This window comes from Rhinopithecus roxellana, chromosome 11, assembly GCF_007565055.1.
Source record: "Rhinopithecus roxellana isolate Shanxi Qingling chromosome 11, ASM756505v1, whole genome shotgun sequence".
Lineage (NCBI taxonomy): Eukaryota > Metazoa > Chordata > Mammalia > Primates > Cercopithecidae > Rhinopithecus > Rhinopithecus roxellana.
The window spans coordinates 136,931,334-136,955,514 of NC_044559.1; the positions used below are offsets into that span (position 1 = coordinate 136,931,334).

Sequence of the window (24,181 nt, forward strand, 5' to 3'; positions counted from 1 at the left end):
GAGGCAAGAAAATCACTGGAACCTGGGAGGTGGAGGTTGCAGTGAGCTGAGATTGTGCCACTGCACTCCAGCCTGGGTGACAGAGCAAGATTCCGTCTCTCTCTATATATATAATTTTTTTTCTAATGCTCCGTCACCCACCCACCAGCCTGGGTGACAGAGCAAGATCTTGTTTCTAAAAAAGGAAATAAAGAGGTATCGGTGGCCTTACTAAGATGGTGGCAATGACCACCTATTACTCCACAAATATATAATGACCTACAACATGTTGGGCACTAGGGATAAAAAGGTGAACAAAAATAAGACTGCTTCTGTCCTCATAGTCTATATCCTGGTCAGAAAGATGGACATTAATCAAATAATTAGGTATGCAAATAAATTTAGACAATGAATGTAATGGATGATGCACGGGTCTAAGAGGCAATGAGGCTTTATAAAGGACAACTTGACTTAGCTTGAGGCAAGAAAGGATTCCCTAAAAAGTGATGCTTTGGACTGAGATCTGAAGGATGAGTAGGAGTTGCTAGGCAAGGTAGACTACAAATTCAAGAGCTGACCAGCATGGTGGCTTATGCCTGTAATCCCAGCACTTTGGGAGGCCAAGGCGGGGATTGCTGGAACCCAAGAGTTCAAGACCAGCCTAGGCTACGTAAGGATACACCATCTCTATAAAAAATAAAAAGTTAGCCAGGTGTAGGGGCACACCTGTGTCGTCCCAGCTACTTGGGAGGCTGAGGTGGGAGGATCACTTGGTCCTAAGCAGTTGAGGTTCCAATAAGCCATTGTGCCACTGTACTCCAGGCTGGGGGACAAAGTGAGATCCTGTCTCTCCCCCCCGCCCCCCAAAAAAAGCATGGCATGCATGGAGTGTGCACAAAATGAAAAAATGAGAGGGAAGTATAAGATGATGCTGGAAAGGTAAGTAGAGACTAAACTATAACCAAATTCAAGAACTACTAGTTGATGAAATTGCAAGGACATACTCAAGGTAGTAGAAATGATGTATAAAGGAAAGAGATATATTATACATGATTCTCAGATTTTTAGCTTCTGCAACTGGTATAATAAATAAATAGAGGCTGGGCACGGTGGCTCACGCCTGTAACCCCAGCACTTTGGAGGACAAGGCAGGTGGATCACCTGAGGTCAGCAGTTTGAGACCAGCCTGGCCAATGTGGTGAAACCCTGTCTCTACTAAAAATACAAAAATTAGCCGGGCATGGTGGTGGGCACTTGTAATCCCAGCTACTCAGGAGGCTGAGGCTGGAGAATCACTTGAACCCAGGAGGCAGAGGTTGCAGTGAGCCGGGATCACATCATTGTACTCCAGCCTGGGTGACAAGAGCGAAACTCCATCAAAAGAAAGAAAGAAAGAAAAAGGGAAGGGGAAGGGGAAGGGAAGAAATGGACCAGGCTGGGCACAGTGGCTCACACCTGTAATCCCAGTACTTTAGGAGGCTCAGGTGGGGGGATCACTTGAGGTCAGGAGTTCCAAACCAGCCTGGCCAACGTGGTGAATCCGTCTCCACTAAAAACACATAAATTAGCTGGGCGTGGTGGTGCACACCTGTAATCCCAGCTACTTGGGAGGCTGAGGCAGGAGAATCACTTGAACCTGGGGGCAGAGGACGGAGGTTTCAGTGAGTCGAGATCACACCACTGTACTCCAGCCTGGGTGACACAGTGGGACTTCATCTCCAAAAAAAAAAAAAAAAAAGCCAGGTGTAGTGGCTTACACCTGTAAGCCCAGCACTTTGGGAGGCTGAGGCAGGTAGATCACGAGGTCAGGAGATCAAGACCATCTTGGCTAACATGGTGAAACCCCGTCTCTACTAAAAAAACACAAAAAATTAGCCGAGTAACAGGCGCCTATAGTCCCAGCTACTGGGGAGGCTGAGGCAGGAGAATGGTGTGAACCCGGGAGGTGGAGCTTGCAGTGAGCCGAGATCGTGACACTACACCTCCAGCTTCGGTAAAGAGCTAAGACTCCATTTCAAAAAAAAAAAAAAAAAGAGGCCGGGGGCAGTGGCTCACACCTGTAATCCCAGCACTTTGGGAGGGCAAGGTGGGCAGATCATGAGGTCAAGGGACTGAGACTATCCTGGCCAAAATAGTGAAACCTCGTCTCTACTAAAAAAAAAAAAAATTAGCTGGGTGTGGTGGTGCGTGCCTGTAGTCCCAGCTACTCAGGAGGCTGAGGCAGGAGAATCGCTTGAACCCAGGAGGTGGAGGTTCCAATGAGCCGAGATCACACAATTGCACTCCAGCCTGGCTGACAAGAGAGAAACAGGAAGGAAGGGAGGGAGGGAAAGAGGAAGGGAGAGAGAGAGAGAGGGAGGGAGAAAGAAAGGAAGGAACCACTGGGCACAGTGGCTCACACCTGTAATCCCAGTACTTTGGAAGGCCGAGATGGGTGGACTGCTTGAGGCTGGAGTTCCAGACCACCCTGGCCAACACGGTGAAATCCCATCTCCACTAACAATACAAAAATGAGCAGGGTGTGGTGGCACACGCCTGTAATACCAGCTATTTGGGAGGCTAGGCAGGAGAATCGCTTGAACCCGGGAGGCGGAGGTTGCAATGAGCCGAGATTGCGCCACTGCACTCCAGCCTGGCGAAAAAGCAAGACTCATCTCAAAAAAAAAAAAAAAAAAAAAAAAAAAAAAAAGAAAAAAGAAATAAATGGAACACTTTAAACCACAGGAGACAGAATCCAAAAATACTATGTAGTTGGCTGGATGGCCAAGGGTAAGGAACAAATTCAAGAGTGACACATAAATTTCTGGTTTAAGCAATGGGTAGATGTATTATTTTGCTCTAGGGAACACTGGAGACAGAGTGGGTATAGGAGTGTAGAAAGTTAATTAATTTAGGTTTAGGAACATAAAGGTTGGTGTGTCTGTAGCCAGTACGTCTAGTATTCTTGAGGCAGATCCCAGTGAGAAAAAGATTTCGGTGTTATTAGCATATACTCAATGACTGGAGCCATAGGAGTGATTAGATCTATCTATACATATCTGTACTTCTATATTCCTATATTAATTGACTCCTTGCTTCGAGAAAAGAAATTAAATAATTTTTTTTTTAGTAAAATAGAGACGAAGTCTCACTATGTTGCCCGGGCTTGTTTTAAACTCCTGAGCTCAAGTGATCTTCCTGCCTTGGCCTCCCAAAGTGCTGGGATTACAGACGTAAGCCATTGTGCCTGGCCCATCTAAATCTTTTTTTTTTTTTTTTTTTTTTTTTTGACACAAACCCACTTTATTCAGCATTGAGCCAGCCCACACGCTGGGTAGGTCAAACTCACACACATCGCACCAAAGGCCGGGGACTCGGAAGTGCTGAAAGGCTTCATCTGGAATCAGGCACTGCTCACAAGCCCAGCTATACCCAAATCTCAACGTCTGCCTCCATCTATGTCCCTGACTTTGCAATCTTGTCCCCAGTGCTGAGTTTCTGTCCACTAATTTATCTACACACAAGGATGCTGCAGGCAACTGAGCTACTGCCACAAGCTTTGCAAAATTCAACTACTAAAGGAAATGGGAAGAGAGAAAGAGCCAGAGAGAACAGCAAGATGAGACACCATGGCAGGACCCGGAGAGGCTAAATGGGGTTTGCCACCTGCCAGTCCCCTCACCCAGGGAAACGGAGAGTTCCTTCTGCGGAGGCAGGTGGAGCACAGGGAGGGCTCCTGGGAGACACAGAAGCAGGGTGGGGGCCAGGAAGGGGGACGTGGACAGAGCCACACTGACAACGCTGGGTGGGGCCCACGCCCACCTCAAGAGGAGGGCCGCTTCCTCAGGAGGCATCAAGGTGCAATCGTCTTCCTTTCTCTTCCCTGAAGCCCTGAGTTCCAGCCTTCACAGAGCCTCATGTGCGTTCTTCTTTCTGGATGCTAACCCCAAATTCGACACTCAATGGTGCACCTCAGGTACCTGCCAAGGATCTGTGGGCCCGCATGGAAGGTGCAGGGTCTGGGTCCCTGGATGACAAGGTGAGGGGCAGATGGGTGACCAAGGAAGGGCATGGCCCAGAGCTGCCGGGACTCATGGAGGATGGGCTGTGGCCAGGACTTCAGGAAGGGTCGGGCACAGGTCAGAAGGATCCTCAGGTCCAGCCTCTACCAGGAGGTGTTTGCAGCCCCCAAAACCCTCACACCTCAGGGTGAAGAATAAAGAGACATTGTTGAAACACACAACTATATAAATGGACCCAAGGCCGGGCGCCTTCCACGCTTCCCTGACAGCCACACGCTGACACTTCCCAGGGAGATGAGGATCCATCCTCCTGCCTGCAGCTCTGGGACTACCGCGGGTTGGCGCCATCACTGCAGCAGCATGCTGAGGCCCAGGATCCGGTGCTTGTCTCCAGCTTTGTCTGAGCAGTGACCTGAGGGAGAAGCCCCTCCCTGAGGAGCCCCTCCTCCTTCTCAGCCTCCTGCAGGAAGTGCTCCTCCTCCTCCACAAAGAAGGCCCGCAGCTTCTTGTAGTTGGTCAGTGCCTTCTTCCTATGGTCCATCACGTGTCCCTTCCACACTGCAGCTGCTGACTCCGCCTGGTCATGCAGGTCCCGGGCGTCATTCAAGTCCTTTCTCATGATTTCCACAGACTCCTTGTTCTCCTGGCCGCGCAGCAACTTCCTCCAGCGCTGCTCCCACTCGGGTGGCTCGAGGCCCGCAGCCAGGCGGCAGGCGGCGCAGAGCGGGCCGGCGTCAGTGCGGCACAGCAGCTGCAGCTAGGCCTCGCTGGCCCGGCCATTGCGCGCCGGCGCCAGGCGGCGGCGGCTGCGCGGGAGCCGGCCGGGCTCCACGGCGTGCTGCCAGCAGTCGTCAGCGCACTCGGGGCACGCGAAGGGCCCATCCTCCTCGGCCCAGAAGCGCACCACGCACGCCCAACAGAAGCGGTGGCCGCAGTCGGCGCCCACCGACTCCCAGGGCGCGCGCTGGCACAGGGCGCAAGTGGCCTCGGCAGGGCCCTCAGGGAGCGCCAGGGCTGCGGGCGGCAGGGTCAGCAAGAGTGCGGGAGCGCCTGGCGGACAGAGACCAGCACCAGGACGATGATGCCAACGCCAACGCCAGGGACGCTCATCTACATCTTAAAATGGTAAAAAAAAAAAAAAAAAAAAAAAAAAAAAAAAAATTTTAATACCACCTTTTAAATTTTATTTATTTATTTTGGAGACAGGGTCTCACTCTGTCGCCCAGGGTGGAGTGCAGTGGCATGATCATTGCTCACTGTAGCCTCGACCTCCCGGACTCAAGAAATGCTTCTCACCTCAGCCTCCTCAGCAGCTTGGACCACAGGTGTGTCCCACCACACCTAGGCAATTTTTTTATTTGTTGTAGAGACAGATTCTCGCTATGCTTCCCAGGCTGCTTTTGAATGCCTGGCCTCAATAAATTTTCCTGTCTTGGCTTCCCAAGACAGGAAACATCCTTTTATTATTCATTTATATTTAAGAGATGGGATCTTGCTGTGTTGCCCAAGCTACAGTGCAATGGCAAAATCATAGCTCATTACAACCTCAAAATACTGGGCTAAGAGATCCTCCCACCTCAGCCTCCTGAGTAGCTAGAATTACAGGCATGAACCATGGCAGCCGGCTCAAAAGTATCCCTTTGAATAGGAAGCTTAATTAATACAATTTCCATAATACATTTTAAAATGTTTAATTCATGCATAAGACTCCCTTTAAAAATATATCTACTATATAAATGAAATGCCCACGCTAGTCTCAAATTCCTGGGCTCAAGCAACCTTTCTACCCTGGCCTCCCAAAGTGCTGGGATAACAGGTATGGGCCACCACACCTGGCTAATACTTTTTTTTTTAATTTACTTTTTCTTCACCAAAAGCAGGTACTTGAAATACCACTTCTTAAAAGCAGGACAATATATGTACGTAAGTATGTGTGCATATGTACGTAGGTACAAAATTATGCTAGTAAGTAGCACAACTGAGATTTAAACCCCAATCTGACTCCCAAGTCTGTGCTATTAATCACTATGTTTTTCCTCCATGAAAAATATGTAGAGTAAGAATCAGATCTGTAAGGAATACTAATATTTAAAGTACAGACAAGAATACAAAAAGACAGGCCGGGCGCGGTGGCTCAAGCCTGTAATCCCAGCACTTTGGGAGGCCGAGACGGGCGGATCACGAGGTCAGGAGATCGAGACCATCCTGGCTAACACAGTGAAACCCCGTCTCTACTAAAAAATACAAAAAAACTAGCTGGGCGAGGTGGCGGGCACCTGTAGTCCCAGCTACTCGGGAGGCTGAGGCAGGAGAATGGCATGAACCCAGAAGGTGGAGCTTGCAGTGAGCCGAGATCCGGCCACTGCACTCCAGCCTGGGCGACAGAGCAAGACTCCGTCTCAAAAAAAAAAAAAGAAAGAAAGAAAATAAATTTACGTGGTTATCATATAACGCAAGTTAAGAAAAATATTTCCAGAGAAGAAACATCTAACTTTTGAAAAAAAGTTATAAACAAATATACTTTAAATAAGCTGGACCGTTTTTCATAGTGAATTTTTCAATTGCAACACAGGATTTTTTCTCATGCCTGTAATCCCAGCACTTTGGGAGGCTGAGGTGGGAGGACTGCTTGAGGCAAAGAGTTCGAGACCAGCCTCGGTAATACAAGGAGCTCCTTTCTCTACAAAAAATAAAAAATTAGCCAGGTGTGGTGGCGCATGCCTGTAGTCCCAGCTGGTTGGGAGGCTGAGGTGGAAGAACGACTTGAGCCTAGGAGATTGAGGCTGCAGTGAGCCATAATCACACCATTGCACTTCAGCAATGAAGTGCAATCTTACTCTGGGTGACAGAGTAAGATCCTGTCTCAAAAAAAAAAGAACACAGGGTTTTTTTTTACTTGATAATTTGTCCTAAGAGGAACATACTACATTCATGATATCAGTGATGGTTTCCAGTCTCCAACTTTTGAATATATTTTTTTTCCAAATGTGTGTGTGTGTGTGTGTGTTCGTGTGTGTTTCTCTCTTCGTGAGAGAGAGACTGTTTAATGATTCATTCATTCATTCATTTAGAGAGGGGGTTCTTGCTGTGTTGCCTGGGGCTTAATCGATCCTCCCGCCCCAACCTCCTGAGTAGCTGGGATTACAGGTGTACCACCAAAACCAGCTTTTTAGAATTTAGAAGGCATTTGTTTCTGGGAGAAGCCAAGTAAAACTTGACTTTTTACAAGTAAATGACAATTTAAAAATAAAAAAAAAGAAACTATTCAGGGTCTCTGGTTAATCCATAAAAAACCATATAACTCGTAATGAGATACTACTAGTACTTTCTACCTAAATAGCAGTCACCCAGCAGAATGGAGAATTCCATTCTCCAAATCACAGAAACAGATTACTCTTATTATTATTATTACTATTATTATTTTTGAGACAGAGTCTTGCTTTGTCCCCCAGGTAGGCTGGAGTGCAGTGGAGTGATCTTTGATCACTGCAAGCTCTGCCTCCCAGGTTCACACCATTCTCTTACCTCAGCCTCCTGAGTACCTGGGACTACAGATGCCCGCCACTACGCCTGGCTAATTTTTTGTATTTTTTGGTACAGATGGGGTTTCACTGTATTAGCCAGGATGCTCTCGATCTCCTGACCTGGTGATCTGCCGCCTCGGCCTCCCAGAGTACTGGGATTAAAGTCGTGAGCCACCGCCCGTGGCCTGATTATTGTCCACTGAAAGGGGAATTCTCCCCTAGCCTTTCTTCAAGATTCAAAGTAGCTTCTGCAAGACAACTGCTACTGAATGTTTTAAAGCAACAAAAAGAAAGGTAAATCAATTACCCTCTACCACTCTTTCACTATTTAGCATCTATCTGTTTTATAGAGGACTTTATTTTATTTTATTTATTTTTTTTGAGACGGAGTCTCGCTCTGTCTCCCAGGCGGGAGTTCAGTGGCATGATCTTGGCTTACTGCAACCTCTGCCTCCCGGGTTCACGCCATTCTCCTGCCTCATCCTCCCAGGTAGCTGGGACTACAGGTGCCCACCACCACGCCTGGCTAATTTTTGTATTTTTTAGTAGAGATGGGGTTTCACCGTGTTAGCCAGGATTGTCTCGATCTCCTGACCTCGTGATCTGCCCACCTCGGCCTCTCAAAAGTGCTGGGATTACACGCGTGAGCCACGGTCCCTAGCCTTTATTGTTTTAAGAGATAGGTTCGCTGGGAGCGGTGGCTCACACCTGTAATCCCAGCCCTTTGGGAGGCCGAGGCGGGCGGATCATGAGGTCAGGAGATTGAGACCATCCTGGCTAACACGATGAAACCCTGTCTCTATTAAAAATACAAAAAATTACCCGGGCGTGGTGGTGGGCGCCTGTAGTCCCAGCTACATGGGAAGCTGAGGCAGGAGAATGGCGTGAACCTGGGAGGCGGAGCTTGCAGTGAGCAGAGACGGCGCCACTGCACTACAGCCTGGGTGACAGTGAAACTCTGTCTCAAAAAAAAAAAAAAAAGAGGCAGGGTCTCACTTTGCACCCAGGCTGGAATGCAGTGTCATGTTCATAGTTCACTGCAACCTCTAACTCCTGGGCTCGAGCAATCCTCTTGCCTCAGCCTCCCAAGTAGACAGGAATACAGGAACATGCCACCACACCTGGCTAATTTTTTTTTTTTTTTTTGGAGACAGAGTCTTGCTTTGTTGCCCAGGATGGAGTGCAATGGCACGATCTCGGCTCACTGCAACCTCCACCTCCCAGGTTCAAGTGATTCTTGTGTCTCAGCCTCCCAAATAGCTGGACTACAGGTGATAGAGTGAAACTGCGTCTCAAAAAACCACCACACCTGGCTAATTTTTTGTATTTTAGTGGACACCAGGTTACACCATGTTGCACAGGGTGGTCTTGAACTCCTGAGCTCAGGCAAGTTCACCTGCCTCGGCCTCCCAAAATGCTAGGATTACAGGCGTGAGTCATTACAGCCGACCCTGGCAAATTTTTAACTTTATAGAGACGATGTCTCATTATGCTGCCTCAAGTGATCCTCCCACATCAGCCTCCCAAAGTGCTAGAATTATAGGCATGCCTGGCCTATACTGGACATTTAAACATCAAAGCTAATGCTATACAATTAAAATGACACTGGGGAAGACAGTAACTCTGAGTCTCTAGCTCCCACATAACACATATCAACTACGATAACAAAACTAAAAATCCACAGACAACACATGTAACAAGTAAGTGACAAAATGGTCTCATCATTTCCAAAACAGGAGCAGAGGCTGGGCGCGGTGGGTCATGCCTGTAATCCCAGCACTGTGGGAGGGTGGATCACCTGAGGTTGAGAGTTCGAGACCAGCCTGACGAACATGTAGAAACCCTGTCTCTACTAAAAATACAAAAAAAAATTAGTTGGGCATGGTGGTGGTGCATGCCTGTCATCCCAGCTACTTGGGAGACAGGCAGGAGAATCACTTGAACCCGGGAGGCAGAGGTTGTGGTGAGCCAAGATCCTGCCATTGCACTCTAGTCTGGGCAACAAGAGCAAAACTCCTTCTCAAAAAAAAAAAAAAAAAAAAAAAAAAAAAAAACATGAGCAGGGAAGGATAAATTCTTGTATCTACGTGGGGGAAATTTGCTAGTCCTAAGAACAGGCAATTCAGGGACCTAGTGTTTCAGGTCTGCCATCTTGAAAGCTTAATGAAAAGCTACCTGGAAGGCATATTCTCAAACAAATTGTTGACAACAGCAGCTGAACCTGGGAGGATTTTTATATACTTGAGGGTGATTATGAGGAGTCAGAGTTAAGGTCTGCGGGGACTGGAGCAAGCTGGGTCCTATATGAACTTTCTAAACTAACAGCCAATGCTCACTTTCTGGGACAAAGCCCCATACTGAGGAGAAACTGCTGGACAGAGGATCTAAACTAAGGATGCCAAGAATAACAGGATCAAAGAAAGAAAAAAAAGAGAAAAGTGAGGAAAGACACAGCTAGAGCTCAGAAAGTAGACCTTTTTAAAAAAACAGCTTTACTCAGATATAATTTACAGACTATATTTGTAAGCACTAACAAAAATAACAGAAGCAGCAGCTCTAGAGCTGTGACGTCAGAAGTATTCTCACCAATGCCTTCCCATCTACAGTTCAAAAAGTTTAACTTAATCTAAAAATGAGCAACAGAAAAAGATCACACTCAACTCTCACAGAAAGTAGTTAGGAAGGAAAAAAAGAAGCAGCAGCAGAATAAGCTGGGAGCAGTGGCACATGCCTGTAATCCCAGTTACTCAGGAGGCTGATGAGAGAGGATCCCTTAAGGCCAGGAGTTAGAGGCTGCAATGTGCAATTATTGTGTCTGTGAATAGCCAAGGCACTCCAACACTGGCAACACGGCGGGACCCCTGTCTCTTAAAAAAAAAAAAATTTTGGCAGACACGGTGGCTGATGCCTGTAATGCCAGCACTTTGGGAGGCCTAGGCGGGCGGATCATTTGAGGTCAAGAGTTCTAGACAGCCTGGCCAACATGGTGAAACCCCATCTCTACTAAAAATACAAAAATTAGCTGGGCGTGGTGCCGGTGCCTGTAATCTCAGCTACTCTGGAGGCTGAGGCAGGAGAATTGCTTGAATCTGGGAGGCAGAGGTCGCAGTGAGCTGACATCATACTACTGCACTCTAGCATGGGCCACAGAGATTGACTCCGTCTCACAAAAAAAATAAAAATAAAAAAGCAGACTATCTCCACCAATAAAGTGATCTAGAAAAGCTTATCCACAAAACAAATAAAATCATACCATTTTGAATGAACTCAAACAAACATATATGGCCGGGCACGGTGGCTCATGCCTATAATCCCAGTTCTTAGGAAAGCTGAGGCACACAGATCACTTGAGGTCAGCAGTTCGAGACCAACCTGGCCAACATGGTGAAACCCCATCTCTACTAAATATACAAAAATTAGCCGGGTATGGTGGTGCATACCTGTAATCCCAGCTACTCTGGAGGCTGAGGCATAAGAATCACTTGAACGTAAGAGGAGGAGGTTGCAGTGAGCCGAGATCTTGCCACTGCACTCCAGCCTGGGTGAGAGTGAAACTGCGTCTCAAAAAAAAAAAAAAGAAATAAAATAAAATATACATATATATCATATATTGGCTGGGCACAGTGGCTCTCGCCTGTAATCCCAGCACTTTAGGAGGCAGAGGCAAGTGGATCGCTTGAGCTCAGGATTGAGAGCAGCCTGGGCAACTTAGAGAGACCCCATCTCAACAAAAATAAAAACTTAGTCAGGCATGGTAGCACGTACCTGTGGTCTCAGGTACTCAGGAGGCTGAGGTGGAAGGATCACTTGAACCTGGGAGGTGAAGGCTGCAGTGAGCCAAGATCATGCCACTGCACTCCAGTCTGGGTGACAGAGACACCATCTCAGAAAAAAATATATACATAAATAAAATATATATATTAAATACATAATACATAAAAGTTTTAAAAATTATATCTATACACACACAAACACAGATTTTTTTTTTTTTTTTTTTTTTTAGAGAAAGGGTCATACTCAGCTGGGTGCGGTGGCTCACACCTGTAATCCCAGCACTTTGGGAGGCCGAGGCGGTCGGATCACGAGGTCAGGAGTTTGAGACCAGCCTGACCAATATGGTGAAACCCTGTTTCTACTAAAAGTACAAAAACTAGCAGGGTGTAGTGGCACACAGCACATGTAGGCTGAGGCAGGAGAATCGCTTGAACCCAGGAGGCAGAGGTTGCAGTGAGCCGAGATTGTACCACTACACTCAAGCCTGGGCAATAGATGGAGACTCTCAAAAAAAAAAAAAGTCCTGGGTGACTCTATTTGTCACCCAGGATAGAGTACAGCGTCATGATCATAGCTCATTGTAACCTCTAGCTCCTGGACTCATAAAGTTCTCCCACTTCAGCCTCCTAAGTACCTGGGACTACAGGCACACACCACCACCTCTGGCTAATTTTTAAATTTTTTGTAGAGACAGGGTCTCGCTACATTGCCCAGGCTTGTCTTGAACTCCTGGGCTCAAGCAATCCTCCTGACTTAGCTCCTAGAGTGCTAAGATTACAGGTGTGAGCCACTATGCCTGCTAAAAGAAAAAATTTTAATGCTATGGTGAATAATAAAAATCAAATTAAGAAAAACTTTTCAGTTTTTCAATGAGATAAAATAACTCAAGAAAGAAGTAGAAGTAAAAGATAACTTCACAAATGAAGACTATATGAGAAAGAGTAAAAGATCGAATAAACACAACAGATTTCTTAAAAATGGGAAATTTTGAGGCATGTGTAGTGGTGCATGCCTACAGTCCCAGCTATAGGAGCTCAAAGCTATCAGGTGCCATGATTACATCTGTGAATAGCCACTGCACTCCCATGTGGGCAACACAGCACGATCCTATCTCTTAAAAAAAAGAGAAATTTTGAAAACTGAATAAGGAAAAAGATGAAAAAGATTTGATGTGACAAAGGAGATTCGAAAAAGAGAGCCAACATATGCACAACAAGAGTCCTTAAAGAAGAAAACCAAAGCAACTGGAAAACCAAACGCTAAAAATTGTAATTCAAGAAAATTTTGATGAAACTTTTAAAAAATACATATGAAACTACAAATTGAAAGCGCACACTGAGTACCCAGAAAAACTGACAAAGAACACCACAAAAATATATTTTAGTAAAACCACTGATTTTTAAAGGAAATCACTTAGAAAAAAGATTTTAAGAAAATCACATATAAGGAAAAAAGATTAGACTGGCATCTCACTTTTTATAGCGATGCTTTGTTCCAAAAACAGTAAAGTAACATACTTAAGACAATGAAGGAAAGAAAATGTGAACCAAGAATTTTATATACAGCCAAAATAATTTTCAGGTATAAAGTCACATATAAGGTATTATCAGCCAAGCGCGGTGGCTCAAGCCTGTAATCCCAGCACTTTGGGAGGCTGAGGCGGGCGGATCACAAGGTCAGGAGGTCGAGACCATCCTGGCTAACACAGTGAAACCCTGTCTCTACTAAAAATATAAAAAAATTAGCCGGGCGCGGTGGCAGGCGCCTGTGGTCCCAGCTACTCAGGAGGCTGAGGCAGGAGAATGGCGTGGGACTGGGAGGCAGAGCTTGCAGTGAGCTGAGATCCGGCCACTGCACTCCAGCCTGGGTGACAGAGCGAGACTCCGCCTCAAAAAAAAAAAAAAAAGATATTATCAATAGGCAGTACTGTTTCCATGAGCCCTTTCTCAGGAATCTACCCAATAACAAGTCACAAACAACAAAAATGACTGGAGACACTGACATAAGGACTGATGGCACTGATTATTGGTGGATGTTAGCATCACAAAAAGAACTAGACACATATATCTCCTGCCAGAAGTACACCACCTATGAAGCAGTTCTGCCCTAAACAAGCAAACAAACAAATCTGAATATTCAGAAAATATAGAAGACAGAGGAACATGTTAAATGACATCATGGGGAAGCAATACTCTAGATTTATGACAATGTAGTTTCTTAAACAAAAAAAGCTATAAAAAATACATAAAGGAGAAATCTATATATTAAAAGCAACTTAATAATCACACAATGTAAAAATCTTATTTGGACCCAGATTCAAGAAAACAAACAATAAAAGAAAATAAATATTTCTAAGACAATTGATAATGTAAAATTAATATTTTGAAATATTAATTTTTTAGAAGTGATAACAGTATTGTTGGTTTTTTTTTTTTGATCCTTTTCTTTTAGAGATACATATCCAAACATTTATGGATATAATAATATGATATCTAGGGTTTGCATCAAAATAATTCTGAAAGAGGAGGTAGGTTAGCATATAGATAAAATAATTATTGAAGCTGGAGGATGAATACATAGGGGTTCCTTACGTGATTCTATCAACTTTTGTACATGTTTGACATTTTCTATAAAAGGTTATTTCTTTTTTTTTTTTTTTTTTGAGACAGAGTCTCACTCTGTCATCCAGGCTGGAGTGTAGTGGCATGATCTCAGCTCACCACAACCTCCAACCCTGGGTTCAAGCGATTCTCCTGCCTCAGACCCCTGAGCAGCTGGGATTACAGGCACCCACCACCACACCGGCTAATTTTTATATTTTTAGTAGAGATGGGGTTTCACCATGTTGACCAGGCTGGTCTTGAATTCCTGACCTCAGGCGATCCACCTGCCTTGGCCTCCCAAAGTGCTGGATTACAGCCGTGAGCCACCGCACCCAGCCAAAAGATACTTTTTGAGAAAGAAAAAGACACATGGATTTAGTATTCTGATTTAGTAATTCAATAAAAATTTGCAGTTTTATAACACAACTCTAAAATATTACCCTCTCTTACCCATAGAAATTCATTTTGTTTCAACTTTTATATTTTCCAGATCACATTTTCAAAGTCTTAAAAAAAAAATGATAAAATCTGATAGAGGTCAGGTGTGATGGCTCACATCCATAATCCCAGCACTTTGGCAGGCTACAAGGCCGGGGTGGGGTCAGGGGGGAATTCCTTGAGCCCAGGAGTTCAAGACCAGCCTGGGCTACATGGTGAAATCTCATCTCTACAAAATACACAAAAAATTAGCTGGGCATTGTGGCACGTGCCTGTAGTCCCAGCTACTCAAGAGGCTGGGGTGGGAGAATCACCTGAGCCCAGGAAGTCAAGAATGCAGTGAGCCATGATTGTCCCACTGTACTCCAGCCTGGGCATAACAGGGAGACCCTGTCTCAAGACAAACAAACAAAACTGATAAAATCTATCCTGACTTACCAGGTCACAGGATTACAGGTGTGAGCCACCACACCCAGCCTTACAACTCAATTTTGAGAATGACTATGAAATCTGGTCCACAAAGGACAATATAATTTTCGTTCAGTGATTCATCCCCATAATTTCAATTACAGAAAGCATGAAGAAAAGACTTACCTGTTTTATGTGTGGATTCATGGCCATTTCAGTTACATTCTTTTTGGTCTCACAGAAAATAATAGCCCTCCCTTCAGACCCACTGTAGACTTGAAGGACATCTCCAATAACTGCCGGCCTCTGAGACCAATGACACTGGATGGCCAAATGCTTTGAAGAAAGAAAATATCACAGTATTTGCTTCATTAAAATTATTTTAAAATACTTCTCTTGTGTACTTTTTCTATCCAGTCAAGAATTAGCCTTCCTGGGAGACTGTAAGACAAAGACTCTCCTCAGCAGCACTTAAAAACAATATAGACAAATGGCCATCAATAAACTGATGAAAGAATAAACAAACTGCAGTATATTCAAACAGAATACCAGTCAGCAATTAAAAGAAACCAACTACTGATACACATGGAACAATATGAACCTTAAAAAAATGCCGAATAAAGTCTTAACAGAAAATGAGCACACACAGTATAATTCCATTTATATGAAGTTCCAGAACAGGCAAAACCAATCAATTGCGGAAGAAAAATCAGAACAGTGGTTGTCTCTGAACCGGGGATACCGACTGGGAAGGGGCATGAGGGAACTTTCTGGGATGATGGCAATATTGATATGCTGATAAGGGTTTGGGTTACACACATATGAATTTTTCAAAAATAGGCAAATGTACACAAGATTTTGCATTTCATTGTACATAATAAAAATTACAATATGAATGAACCTCAAAAACATTACGCTAAATGAATGAAATGACATAAAAAGTCACATATGGTATGATTACATTTACAGTCACGCATTGCTTAATGGCAGGGATACGTTCTGAGAAATGCATTGTTAGGCGGCTTCATCATTATGCAAATATCAGAGCGTACGTACACAAACCTAGGGTATAGCCTACTACACACACCTAGGCTATATATGTCCTATCGCTCCTAGGCTACAAACCTAAACAGCATGTTACTGTACTGAACACTGTAGGCAATGGTAAGTATGTGTGTCTCTAAACATATCTAAACACAGAAAAGGTACAGTAAGAACACAGCATAAAAGATAAAAACTGATACACCTGTATAGGACAGCTCCATTATAATCTTATGGGACAACCATCGAATATGTGCCATTGTATATATGGTCCATCACTGACTAAAACATCGTTATGCAGCACATGACTGTACACGAAATATCCAAAACAGGTATATCCATTGAGACAAAAAGCAGATTAGTGATTGACAGTGGATAAAGAAAGGAGGGAATGGAGGTTGGGTACAGTGGCTCACGCCTGTAATCCCAGCACTTTGGGAGGCCAAGGCCAGCGGATCACCTGAGGTCAGGAGTTCGAGACCAGCCTGGGCAACATGGTGAAATCCCATCTCTACTAAAAATACAAAAACTTAGTTGTGGGCACCTGTAGTCCCAGCTATACCCGGGAGGTGGAGGTTGCAGTGAGCCAAGATCACGCCACTGAACTCCAGCCTGGGCAACAGAGCTAAACTCCATCTCAAAAAAAAAAAAAAGAAAAAGGAGGGAATGGGGAGTAACTGCTTACTGGTTGTGGGGTTTCCTTTTGGGGTGATGAAAATGTTTGGAACTAGATAGAAACGATGGCTGTACATTGTAAATGTACTACATGACACTGAATTGTACACTTTAAAATGGTTTAGTTTTAGTTATGTGAATTTTACCTCAATTTTAAAAATTGTAAATATGGCACTCTACTTATATATATAGGCGGGGCATGGTGGCTCACGCCTGTAATCCCAGCACTTTGGGAGGCTGAGGCAGATAGATCACCTGAGGTCAGGAGTTCAAACCAGCCTGGCCAACGTGGTGAAACCCCATCTCTACTAAAATACAAAAATTAGCTGGGCGGCAGGGCGCGGTGGCTCAAGCCTGTAATCCCAGCACTTTGGGAGGCCGAGACGGGCGGATCACAAGGTCAGGAGATCGAGACCAATTGGCTAACACGGAGAAACCCTGTCTCTACTAAAAATACAAAAAAAAAACTAGCCGGGCGAGGTGGCGGGCGCCTGTAGTCCCAGCTACTCCGGAGGCTGAGGCAGGAGAATGGCGTGAACCCGGGAGGCGGAGCTTGCAGTGAGCTGAGATCCGGCCACTGCACTCCAGCCCGGGAGACAGAGCAAGACTCCGTCTAAAAAAAAAAAAAAAAAATTAGCTGGGCATGGTGGCAGGCGCCTGTAATCCCAGCTACTCAGGAGGCTGAGGCAGGAGAATCGCTTGAACCCTGGAGGCAGAGGTTGCAGTGAGCCGAGACTGTGCCATTGCACTCCAGCCTGGGCGACAAGAAAACAAAAACAAAAACACAACATGAAAAAACAAGAAAATCCACCACATCTTTGAGTGGTGTTAACAGTAAAAAAATAAAAATAAAAACCACAGGGATGCAAATCGACAAAACAGACTATGGGAAACTCATAAGACAAATGAGTTTTTCTGTTGTTTTTTTCTGAGATGGAGTCTCACCCTGTCGCCCAGGCTAGAGTTCAGTGGCACGATCTCAGCTCACTGCAACCTCCGCCTCCCGGGTTCAAGCAATTCTCCTTTCTCAGCCTCCCAAGTAGCTGGGACTACAGACATGTGCTACCATGCCTTGCTAATTTTTACATTTTTAGTAGAGACGGGGTTTCACCACATTGGTCAGGCTGGTCTGAAACTCCTGACCTCAGGTGATCTACCGGCCTCGGCCTCCCAAAGTGCTGGGATTACAGGTGTGAGCCACCGTGCCTGGCCAACAAATGAGTTTTTATAACAGAAAATTGCAAAGAAAAAGAAGGAACTATAGATTATAAAAGGTTTAAGACTCATATCAATCAGTAGCAATGTAAGAATTGTATTTGGATCCAGATTCAAACAAACTATTTAAAAAAGACAGCAATGGCAATATGCACACTAGGTATTTAATGATATTAAAGAATTACTAGGCCAGGTGCAATGGCTCACGCCTGTAATCCCAGCACTTCAACAGACAGACCAATGCAGGCAGGTCACATGAGGTCATGAGTTCGAGACCAGCATGGCCAATACGGTGAAAAACCGTCTCTACTAAAAATACAAAAAATTAGCCAGGTGTGGTGGTGGGCGCCTGTAATCCCAGCTACTTGGGAGGCTGAAGCAGAAGAATCGCTTGAACCAGGGAGGCAGAAGTTGCAGCATGCTGAGATTATACCACTGCACTCCAGCCTGGGCAACAAGAGTGAAACTCCATCTCAAAAAAAAAAAAAAAAAAATTACTGTTTTTCTTCTACTGTGACAATGACTCTGGTTTTAAAGAGTCCTTAGTTATCATTTTAGAAATATATACAATTACTTGAAGATGAAATGATGACTGGGATTGTTCCAAATAAAGGGGTGAAGAAAAGATCATTGTTAAAGACTGGTAATAGGTAATGTGTTCTTTATACTGTTCAATCTTTCTATTCAATTTACTATTCAATTTTATATGTTTGAAAATGTCCTTATCAATTTTTTTTACTGACATATTCTACGTTCTTACTGCAAAACTTTCAACCGTTACAAAATATACAAAGCTGCTTTTTTAGTCTTATTCTTTTTTTTTTTTTGAGACAGTCTCAATCTGTTGCCCAGGCTGGAGTGCAGTGGTACGATCTCAGCTCACTGCAACCTCCATCTCTGTCTCAAAACAACAACAACAACAACAACAACAAAACCGCATACCTTTCAGAAGCTTTATCGTCTCTTCAGAAACAGGAAAATTGGAGAAGGCTCCTTCTTTCTGTTCACGTGTTAAGGTCTGTAAAAATGAAATCAATGGCCTAAATCATATAATTTATATTCAACTCTTCTTCATTTACTGTTTTTAATTTTGTACAGATTCACTTACAAGGAAACTTAGTGGAACACTCTTTTTTTTCTTTTGTTTTTGAGACAGGGTCCCACTCCGTTGCCCAGGTTGGAGTGCAGTGGCACCATTCACAGGTCACTGTGGCCTCAACCGCCGGGCTCAAATCCTTCCCACTTCAGCCTTCCAAGTAGCTAGGACCACAATCGCACACCACCATGCTCACTTAGTTTTTTATTTTTCGTAGAAACAGGGTCTCACCATGTTACCCAGGCTGGTCTGAAACTCCTGGCCTCAAGAGATCCTCTTGGCCAGGCGCAGTGGCTCATGCCTGTAATCTCAGCACTTTGGGAGGCTGAGGCAGGTGGATCACCTGAGGTCAGGAGTTCAAGACCAGCCTGACCAACATGGAGAAACCCTGTCTCTACTAACAATACAAAATTAGCCAGGTGTGGTGGTGCATGCCTGTAATCCCAGCTACCCGGGAGGCTGAGGCAGGAGAATCGCTTGAACCCAGGAGGTGGAGGTTGTGGTGAGCTGAGATCACGCCATTGCACTCCAGTCAGGGCAACAACAGAGAAACTCCGTCTCAAAAAAAAAAAGAAAGATCCTCCTGCCTTGGCCTCCCAAACTGCTGGGATTACAAGCATAAGCCACTATGCCCAGCCAAAAAGGTTATTTATTAATCTAAATCATACAGATGTAGACAAAATTATAAAGATTAACACAAGCCCATAAACTAAGCTAAAAGAAATTACACAATGAGGAATGTAAAAGTTTTTCTGAAAATAAGTTAAAAATTTATTCTATAGCTTTTGAAAGCTTTTTTTATTTAGGTTGCTAATACAAGAGAAAGTTACTGTAAGCTTGAAGATTTCTTTAACATATATACAGGTTAGCATGATACCATTTAACATTTATTGAAAACTCTGTACACTAATGTGCACATAGAACAAAAACAGTGTGTCTACCCAGTAAGTTTTACTGTTCATGTGTTTAAAGAAACACACACTAACAATTTCAAACATGGAATTAGATAAAAAATAATTTCAAATTCAAATTGCATGCCATTTAAACAAACCTCAATGCTGCTGTTACCTTTTTTTGATTAAAAAAAAATTACAAAAATAAACACTGTTGGCCAGGCATGGTGGCTCATGCCTGTAATTCCAGCACTTCGGGAGGCCAAGGTGGTAGGATCACTTAAGCCCAGGAGTTCAAGACTAGCCTGGGCAACACAGTGAAACTCCGTATCTACAAAACACAAACAAACAAAAAATACACTGTCATTGTAGAAACTATTGAAACTGGTAAGGCCCAGGGGTTTATGTCTGTAATCCCGGCACTTCAGGAGGCCAAGGCTCACGCAATCCTCCCATCTCAGCATTCCAAAGTGCTAGTATTACAGGCATGAGCCACTGCCGCTAGCCACCAGACCAGTATTCTAATAATGCTCCATTTCTTTTAGTTGGTATTCCAATCTGTTTCCAAATCTCTGGTTATCTTTCATAGTTAAAGGGCCGTCAACACATATTTCTGGAGAATTTACAATGTGAAAGCCACCAATTTACAACAATATAGTGAAACATAAGGATGGACAAAGATTTGGTCATTTTCCTCAAGAACTTTTCGGAAATATGTGGCATAATATAGGAAAAACGAACTAATTTTACATAGAAACGCATAATAAATGTCAATCAAATGATAAAGATAGCCACTGAAACTAGGTAACTGTACACTAGGGTTGTTAGGAAAGACATAAACTAGGCCTTGACAGGTGGACAGGATTTGGATGTAAAACATAAGAATTTCAAAAGAAGCCTTTTTAAAAATACCTGCTTGGTTTTCTGCTTACACTCTAGGTAGCTTCAGTAGTCAAATTCACAGAGCGAAAGTAGAATGGTGGTTGCCGGGAGTGGAAGGAGAGAGGAATGAGAAGTGGGTGTTTAATGGGCACAGAGTTTCAGTCTGGGACAATGAAAAGTTCTGGAGATGGATGGCGGTGACAGCTGCAAAACGATGTAAATATACTTAATGTCACAGAGCTATATACCTAAAAATGGTTAAAATGATAAATGTTATGTATATTTTAGCACAATAAAAGAAAAGTGTTAGCTGGAATGGCAAGTTTACCTTAGTGATAAGGTCAGAGAGGTAGATTCTGCTTTCTAAGGCTATACAAAGTAAATCTCATTCTTTGGTCGAATGTCAGCCTCCGAATACTGCCACCTTAGCCTCTTCAGCTGATTTTTTTCCAGGTCACATGTCTCCAGTAATAATTTTACCTGGGCATTTTTCAGCACCTTGTGATCCTCTGAGCATTTCAGGATGTTTTTTCCTTTTCCTATCTTTTTTTTTTTTTTTTTTTTTTGGAGGCCATGGGGGTGGGAGGAGGAAAGACTACAACTCCTCTAGAGGCTCCTTGAGAGCAGGGACCATTTCTTTACTTATTTAGTTTAACCTCCTTGGTGCCCAGCAAATAGTACAAATCAGGTTTAAAAACACCTGGGGATTGAATGAAAATACTGACCGTAAAAGCTATTAATAATGCAACCCACACGATCTCCATCACTGACAAATCCTGGCAAGGCTCACTGTGATACTTTTCCTTAAGCCTCTATAGTTATTGAGGTTTGTAAACCTAAGATCGCTTTCCCCAGGATTCTTGCACAGGGGACAGGGTGACAGAAGCAACACATATTCAAAGCAATCATTTGTTCTTAATCATCTTCTAACAGGGCCAATGAGAACGAAATGACAGGCGTCACTGCTTCAGGAGAGAAAGAACAGATTCCACGGTGATGGGAGCTTGAGTCTGCCCATCTCTGAGATTCAGGCGCCAACGGGAAGGGCTGGGGGGCCACGCGGTGGGGAGGCCCAAAGCCCAGGGCCATCTTTATCCAGGTCGGGAGTGTGGAAGTGGAAACGGTCCCTGAGCGACCTCAGAGGGCCGAGGGCGACGCGAAGGGAGGCCCTCAGATGATCCGGCCCGGTTCTGACAGGCCATCATCAGGGACAGACAGTTCCCCTCCCCGCCCAAGCCGGCGCAGCCCAAAAGGAGGCGCGGCCCATGCTCAGCGCACCTTTTGCCTCTCCTTCTTCTGGCTCTCGGACTCCGCCAAGGGTGCTTCCAGCTCCATAATGTCCCCCCAGAGGAGTTTCCCAGGCATTACTGGCCACCGCCGCCTCCCTCCGGGCACAGTGGCTACAACCCCCTAAGGGCAGCGACAGCGTGAAAGGAAGCGGGGGCAGGGCGGCCGCCCGGCCTTGGCCGTGCGTCACTTCCGGGACACGCACCGCACGGCGGGGAAAAATAATCCCGGATACTCTCGGTTTAAGTCCTTCCATTGCGCCGCAACTTCTCAACCAATGAGTGTGAAAGATCTCAACTGTCCCACCCTTGTTATGAAGTGATTGGTTACTAGAGTAAAACCCTGGCCAATCTCCACAAAGGAAGCATGCACTGATCAGCATAAATAGTTTAGTTTCTCTTCCCCTCCCCCACTCTGAACTGGTCTTCTCGGCCCAGCAGAGCCTTTTGGGGACTTCCCAGTGTTCACTGCTAGGGCTGGGAAGTCCTTCGACGTGGGTACTGTCCGGCGCGCGGTGGGCGGGTGCGTGGGCAGGCCCTCGCTGACGCCAGTGGGTACCGCCACGCGCCGCCTCGCTATTTGTCCCCGGAAGCTGAAGCCCTCCGCCCCGCCTATTGCGGGGAAGATGTTAACGACCAACGGCTTAGCGCGAGGCTGCGGGCCTGGCGACGGTGGAGAGGGGCCTCGCGCAGTTTGCGGTGGGCCAGGTGGGCCGGAGGTGTAGCCGGGAACGGACAGATGTCCGTCCCTGAAGTCTTAGGTTTTAATCGTGAAGTTGGTCCCTGGTTCATCGTGATCCTTTTCTCGCTGTCCGTTTGACATAAGAGGAAACCCGAGAAAGGAATGTATTTGTCTGAAGTCCCACAGTCTGTTAGTGGCACAGTCAGGACTAGAAAATTTAGCTCCTGAAGCCGAGATCAGTGCTTTCTCTGCCACATCAATCTGAAAACTTTTGAGTTTTGCAATGTTTTGGGGAAGATGCTCCCATGAAACAATGAACAGGAAAAACCTGAAGAAGCCTCACATTTTCTGCTAGCGAGAAAAGCCAAAATGTCTTCCACAGATTATCTATTTGCAGCGAATCAAAAAGGGTTTTAGTGATGGGGATTAACTCCGCGTGAATCACAACCTTACACAAAACTGAAACCTTTGACAATACAAAGGGTAACTTCCTTAGTGTGTTTGTATACTTTTGCTTACTATCACCGAGGCTAGCTAGTTGGCTTTTCACAGTCATTTCTTCATCTCTTCATGATCCTTGCGACCCAGCTACTCTACCCAGTGGAGACATAGGGCTACTCTCACAAACCACTTGATAACGTCTGGCACACCAGCCTTAAAACCTAAGCATCAAACTGTGTCCTAGCAAAATTAGAAATGGTTACATGTCGTGGAGTCTGGGAATTGGTCCCGAACAGCTGGAACCACAAATATTAAATCTGTGATTTTTTCAAGCCTTCTGCGTAACTACGGCTTGGCCTGAAGGCAAGGGCTATATGTTTGCATATAGTAACTTTGTGGATTCAATACTTACAAGCAGAAGGAGTGTTCAGCTATTGATGACGGAGAAACGTACCTCTCTTCCTAGGTTATGAGAATAGCTATGCATCTCTAGATCTGCGGTTTTCTACATCCTTTTGTCCTAATCCCTCAACCTATTGCCAATTCTACCACAGTAGGATCTTTATAGCCCTACAACAGGGTATAATGATGTGCATAAAAACACAGTGTAGGCCGGGCACCGTGGCTCACGCCTGTAATCCTAGCACTTTGGGAGGCCGAGGTGGGTGGATTAACTGGGGTCAGGAGTTCGAGACCAGCCTGACCAACATGGAGAAACCCCGTCTCTACTAAAAATACAAAATTAGCTGGGCGTGGTGGCGCATGCCTGTAATCCCAGCTACTCAGGAGGCTGAGGCAGGAAAATCGCTTGAATCTGGGAGGCGGAGGTTTCTGTGAGCCGGGAAGATGCCACTGTACTCCACCCTGGGCAACAAGAGTGAAACTCTGCCTCAAAGAAAAAAAAAAAAAAAAAAAACACTGTAAATATGGCTAAGAATGTCGCATGTAAAATTGGGATAAAAGGAACAGATGTTACTGTCCTGTGGTTGAAGGTTAATAACAGATGAAGTAAAAGTTGAGCTCCTGAGCACGCTGGCATTCATTTGTATGTCAGAGGTCCTAGGAGCAGGCCTGAAAAAAGAAAGGAGTAGATTGTTCAAATCTCCCTATTCAAGTGATTAACAAGTATACAAGTGTTTCAGAATGACCTTCTGTGACTTGCAGCACTGCAAACTGCCTTTCTAAGCCCTAAATTCACTGAACCAAATCTCTGGCTGCTGTCTGTGTCAGGTGGAAAGGGCAA

The 24,181-nt window shown here is 44.9% G+C and overlaps 1 protein-coding gene and 1 pseudogene across 4 annotated transcripts; both read right to left on the reverse strand.

The window, feature by feature from the left end:
* Positions 1–2,779: 2,779 nt before the first annotated feature.
* Positions 2,780–10,999, reverse strand: LOC104673747 (annotated as a pseudogene). The gene is made up of 2 exons (XR_004060180.1): positions 10,945–10,999; positions 2,780–5,096 (listed from the first exon to the last, which is right to left on the reverse strand). The product of XR_004060180.1 is annotated as an E3 ubiquitin-protein ligase RNF187 pseudogene (transcript).
* A 319-nt stretch (positions 11,000–11,318) lies between these two features.
* LOC104673744 (ATP-dependent RNA helicase DDX50-like) lies at positions 11,319–22,001 on the reverse strand. 3 transcript variants are annotated; one of them, XR_004060182.1, is made up of 5 exons: positions 21,808–22,001; positions 20,560–20,733; positions 18,601–18,676; positions 14,914–15,063; positions 11,319–11,367 (listed from the first exon to the last, which is right to left on the reverse strand). XR_004060182.1 is itself a non-coding variant. In XM_030941561.1 (3 exons), exons 1-3 carry the CDS (start codon positions 21,892–21,894, stop codon positions 14,987–14,989), a joined length of 240 nt encoding a protein of 79 aa, XP_030797421.1. In that variant the 5' UTR covers positions 21,895–22,001; the 3' UTR covers positions 14,914–14,986. The 3 variants fall into 3 exon arrangements, 1 of the variants encoding a protein (XP_030797421.1); XR_004060181.1 differs by having other exon boundaries at positions 11,329–11,387; XM_030941561.1 differs by lacking the exons at positions 11,319–11,367; positions 20,560–20,733.
* Between the last annotated feature and the right edge of the window lie 2,180 nt (positions 22,002–24,181).